Source organism: Hippocampus guttulatus, chromosome 20 (assembly GCF_054856545.1).
Source record: "Hippocampus guttulatus isolate MCC_2025c chromosome 20, RoL_Hgut_1.0, whole genome shotgun sequence".
Classification (NCBI taxonomy): Eukaryota; Metazoa; Chordata; class Actinopteri; order Syngnathiformes; family Syngnathidae; genus Hippocampus; species Hippocampus guttulatus.
The window spans coordinates 11,209,942-11,215,722 of record NC_141280.1 but is presented as its reverse complement, the minus strand read 5'-3'; the positions used below and the strand labels follow the sequence as shown (position 1 = coordinate 11,215,722).

Here is a 5,781-nt window from a genome sequence, read left to right as displayed (position 1 = left end):
CCAATCAAAAAGAGATTCAGCCTTAGACAGATCATCCAATCATCGTGCAGAAAAGCTGAGCGTCCCGGCCAGCTGATAAACGCCCACTGTCCATAGACTCCCAGAGACGCTGAGCATCCGATGGGCGGGACAAAACTCGTTTCAATGCATTGGGACAACCAACACTGAGCTCTCTAGACACCCAGCGTCCGTGTGGTCGACGCTCAGCGTCCACACAGTTTAAAGCACAGTGAAGCTGTGGGAATGAATGAGAAGAGAGTCGCGTCGTAACCAGTAATAAGTAAGTAATAATAACTGATTCAGAACAAAGGTTGAGCGCGTTGTAGCGCATATTTAGTCAATGACATGTATACACAATTGTACGTAATATATGTGTATATTTGATCACTTACTTTTTGACATTTTAGGGGAAGCTGAGCTTCCCTTGCAGTCTTAGAGCAATCGCCTCTGATCTGATGTTGCATTTAAGAATAAAAGGTTCTGAAATATGACGTTTTGACCTTCTTACCTGATTTTAAAAGTAATTAAAATTTTAATATTAGTTATCCTGCAACCACAATAGGTCGAGGCCACACTAGGACACCCCGGATATTTAAGCTGAAAACCTTCATTAAAATCTGATGTTGCATTTCAAAATAAAAGGCCTCTGAAATCATCAATCTGGAAATCATGACGAGCTAACGCTTTTATTTTGAAGACTGACAACACTGCTCGCTCCTGCAGACTACCGGAATACACAGTACTAACAATCGCTCTGGCGGCTGTTTTTTTCTTGAATTTTATAAGTGGAGGCTGGCCTGACCGCAGTTTTCAATGTTTCAATGTTAGGTGCCACCAGCTGAAAAAGAAAAAAAACATCATCAGCAGCAGCAGCAGCAGAAGCAGAAGAAGAGCTATTTTTGTCTTACAGCAAAATGGCGACGTCAAGAATACCGTCTTCCACACTGTCTTTGAAACAGGTAAATACAACACACGCAAAATCAATAATAAAAATGATTCAGTCGTGACGATTTTAGATTATGGGATCTCAGGTAGTGTCCGAATGTGCCTACTATTCCTTATATAGTGGAGTCTTAAGTGTTGACGCCATTTTGTAAGGTTGTTCGAGTGTCGGTAAGAAAATGTCAATACAGGATCTGTGACTCTTGCACAATGTGAGTGCCGCATGATCAGCAGGTCGGCCAATTTCGATCGCTAAGGACGAGATCTAAACTCGCTCAAAATATGTTCATGATACCAACACAGTCTGCGGTGCTCGTTTTTTTAAGACCCAATAAAAGATACACGATCAAATAAAGTATATGTGAATGACATGCAATACTTTCTACACTGTCTCTACCGCTCTCCCTCCCTATGTTTCCATCCATCCATCGTATACGGTATTTTATTTTAATTGTCCATGCATTATTCGAGCCACTTATCCTGACGAGGGTCGCGGGCATGCTGGAGCCTATCCCAGCTGTTTTAGAGCAGTAGCCGGGGTACACCCGAAACTGCCAGCCAATCGCAGTGCATACATAGACAAACATTCTCTCACACTCACAATCACATCACGGATGAATCTTAGTTTTCCATGAAAAGGAAAGGAGAAAACTGGCGTCCCCAGAAAAAAAAAAAACCATTCGGGCACGGGGAGAACATGGAATTGAACCCATGATATCTGCACTGTGATGAGGACGTGCTGACGAGTCACTCACCCTGAGTCCTTAATTTTAATTAATATCCAACAAAAATCAGCACTTCTCAATGAAGCATGAAAAATACTAAACCGAGCAAACAACCAACATTTTATTGTATCTACAATAAAACAATATGTATATTAGTTCGAAGGTCTTTATATCTTCATGACCAAAAACACACATTTCTCTCTATTTTGTCTCCGAAAATCATGACAAAGATGGATATACAGTGTTCCCTCACTTATCGGGGTTAATGGGGACCCGGTCGCGGAAAGTGAAAAACTGCAAAACGGTGTTTGCCCCCACCCCAACTCCCCCAGGAATTTTTGTGTCAGTGTGTGTGGGTACCAGCATGTTTAAAATATGTAAATCTGTACTTTACATATTTGAACTTTAAATGTGCGTGATGAAGAGTGACACCTTGAGTGGGAATCTCATCCCATCGTTATTTAATAATAATAATAATACATTTTATTTGTAAGCGCCTTTCACAACACTCAAGGACACTTTACAGGCAAGAGCAAACAAAACCACAGATAAAATTATAAATAAAAAAAGAGATAAATGTAAGTGGAATAAGCAAGTCTGAATAGGTGGGTTTTGATTGTGGGAAGAGAATCAATGTTACGAATATTGGTTGGAAGTGAGTTCCAGAGTTTGGGGGCAGAGCGGCTGAAGGCTCTGCACCCCATTGTGCTGAGACGGGCAGAGGGTATATTTGCAATGTCATTACATTCCGTAACGCTAGACAATGGAATATTCGTATGTTTTTTTTGTAATTTAATTCCGGGGAGAAAAGGAGCCGATAAAATAAGACATTTCATTCTAGATTGGAGAACATTTATATTTCTTGTATTGTTGCTTCTTCTTTTGTAAATGAATGAAATCAAAATAGAAATTGGCGCGTTCCATTTCGGGATTCCATTTCATATCCATTTGCATGCATTCCTGTTACTTCCTTTACTCCTGCTCATGTTTTGAGGGTCTACGGGATGCTTGGACTTGTGTCGGCGAATACGTCAAACTGTGAAGGAGTCAGCGACCTATTGCTCTATTCATTCGAAATTGCCGACATTTTCACTGTTCACTCTGTAAGGTCTCCATGACAGACTTTGGTGCATTTAGTTGTGTTGTCGGAATCAGGCAGGGTTTGATGGACTTTGCAGCTTTTCGCGATGTGTCCCCGAGTAACATATGAAGTGATGATTGACACTTTTTTTTTTTAGCGTCAACTGCTTTGGGTGACGGCTCAATCAATTCATAATTTCCTGGGCCTTAGCTGTGTTTTGCAAGCTGAGATCCTCTGATGCTTGTTTTGGCTGCCATGTTGATATTTCAGACCCGGGTACATGATCTGTCTGGGTGATGAAAGTGAAGCTTGGGTCACGAGTAACGCTTGTCTCCTGGTAAATCGACCAAGAAAAATAATGGTAGATAATGTACTTTCTCTCATCGCTTATAAGATACAGATATTAAATTTTTTTTAAAAAAAGGAAAAAAATCTTTAATTGACAGTTTCGTGAATTATTTTACATTCATAAATAAACTACATAAACTAACATTGCTTCCACGCAATTTGGCCCCCGGGCCTTGACTTTGACACTTGTGATTTAGAGCATTTGATCAATCTACCTTGTATGTGTTTGGAATGTCGGAAGAAACCGAAATTCCCGAAGAAAAAAACCAACACAGGCATGGGGAGAACGTGCAAACGCCACACAGGAAGACCGGGGCCGGATTTGAACCCATGACCTCTGCACTGTGGGGCGGACATGTTAACCAGGACATGTTAACCAGATTATTACATCCAAGGCGGCACGGTGGCCGCCTTGGATGTAATAATGTAAAAATGTTGACTTTATGCTGTTTTAAGTGGGATGAAAATATGAGGAAATATCCGAGGAAAAGCGTTGTGGATAATGGATGGGTGTATCAATGACTGAACACTGTTAACCTTGCAGATGACAATCATTATATTTGTGGAAATGCAGGTAAAATCATTGACTGAATGATTATCAATCATTTTGAGTCTTATCTTTTTTTTTTACCCAGTTTTTACAGCGGCAGAACATTTTGGGAATATACAGAAACATATTGAGGACTATACGACGAGTGCCAGATGAGACAGATCGGAAGTATCTCCGAGACTGGGCGAGAGATGAATTCAAGCGGAACCGGAATGCCACCGACCAGGTGACACATTTCATTCATATTTAGACCTGCCGTGCTTTTTTTTTTTTGTTTTGTTTTTGTTTGATGAGGGACAAAGTTCCTCTGAAAGACTTTGAGCAGATCGAACTGTAAAACTTTCTGTTGTGAAAGCCAACTGCCTGAGGCGATGCGGGAACTCTTTTTGTCATAACGAGTCGTTTGAAGCCACATTAAATGCGTCAGTCCGAAAATGACACAGAATGCTTCGGCCGCCGCAGCAGAAAAAAACGTCTTCTGGATCAAGACGAAGCAAATTTGAGGGGAAACAAATTACGCTCATATTACATTTCCCGACTTGTGTTCAGTAAACACAGATCAGGTAAAGGCTTCCATTTTTCTTTTTGCAATTTTTAAACACAGAGCTGCCAACTTTTTTCAATCGTCCATACTTTGTGACGCAACTCTCGCAATTTTGGTCAGGTTTAGCATATGGTTCCAAAAGATTTTTTTGGACCATGTGGGCTGCTCCCCAATTTTTGTACCTCTAAACTTATAACATGAAATGCTTTGTTAACAATTTTTAGGGGGCGTAGCGGTCGCTGCTTGGACCCAAAATGACCTTGTTGCGGAAACAATAATTAAAAAGCAAGCCACCAAAATTTCGGAGGGACTGATGACTCCATCTGATGAATTGATTACATGCTCATGTTTTTCCCTTTTTATCCTTCCATCAGGATGCCATTTGTATGATGATCAGACAAGCTAACAACCATCTGGAAGAGCTTCAAAGGTCCCTGGCACTGGCTACGAATTAAACACAGAAAACTACTGAAGATAATTCTTCTGGACATTCTGACAAATTGGAACAGATTGAAACCGGTGTTTGTACTCCTTGGGTTGACTGAACATGACTTGAGGTTGATTAAACTACTGTATTTTATTCCCTAGAAGGCGCTTCGGATTATAATGCGCACGTTCAATGAATGGCCTATTTTCAATTTGTTTTGATATATAGGGCGCACTGCATTATAAGGCGCATAGAATAGAAGCTACAATAGTGGCTGCGGTGGCACTATGCATCCACTAGATGGTGCTACGCCAAAGGGAATACAATACAATAAACTCCAGCTTTATTTATATTGAACCGTCACAACCGCTGCAGCTGGAATAAAGCCATGAGAACAAACATGGACTTGAAACATGTAAATACAATTGGCATTACACAACGACGCACTTGCTGAAAGTGGAATCCTCGACCATACTATTCTGTGCAATCTCTTTACATCAGGAGTCGGCAACAGAGAGCCCGACCAGGTCGCCCTCAAAACGAGTAGCCTGCTAGCTTGTGCCAAAAATAGCTCACCAGTGATGGTGCATTGTGATATTCTAGGAATGTTGTTTAAGAAAATGTAAATAATGGAAGAGATTTCTAGAAATAAAGTGTTGCATATTGGTATTTGTCTCCTAATTCTTGTGAAAAATCATGAACGTGATTACAGTAGTGTCTTCACATAAATTGCCATTATTTCAGTCATCAATCTTTTTGGAATTGATGATCCTATCCAATTTTCTTGTCCAGGGAAGCCAAGACAACAAGTATTATAAAAAACGATGATATATTCGAGAAAGGAAAAAAAAACATGGAGGGACACCGTTCAGAGATCTGTCAAGGGAGCCTTCTCCCCCCTCCGCGCCTTGCACTCTCATTTTATCTTGTTGGGAGGTGGTGAAGGTCAGATCAATCAGCATTTTGAGCAGCTACACGGAGTGCAGACTCGTGCACGAGCAGGCAACTTTGCTTATCCGCAAAATAACTGGTCAGCATTCAATAGTATGAACAGTTACTTCCATTTAGCTCTGTTGTATTTCAAATGTCTGACATTTTGGGGGGCTCATCCGGGATCGCAATACACCTGACGCCTCGTCGACGGCCAGGAAGACCGTGGCCACG

At 41.0% G+C, this 5,781-nt stretch overlaps 1 protein-coding gene across 1 annotated transcript; it reads left to right on the top strand.

Annotated features, from left to right (window-relative positions):
* Nucleotides 1-705: 705 nt before the first annotated feature.
* On the top strand, nucleotides 706-5,286 carry lyrm2 (LYR motif containing 2). Its single transcript, XM_086100522.1, has 3 exons — nucleotides 706-959; nucleotides 3,732-3,872; nucleotides 4,565-5,286. Exons 1-3 carry the CDS (start codon nucleotides 915-917, stop codon nucleotides 4,643-4,645), a joined length of 267 nt encoding a protein of 88 aa, XP_085956648.1. The 5' UTR covers nucleotides 706-914; the 3' UTR covers nucleotides 4,646-5,286.
* Nucleotides 5,287-5,781: the final 495 nt, after the last annotated feature.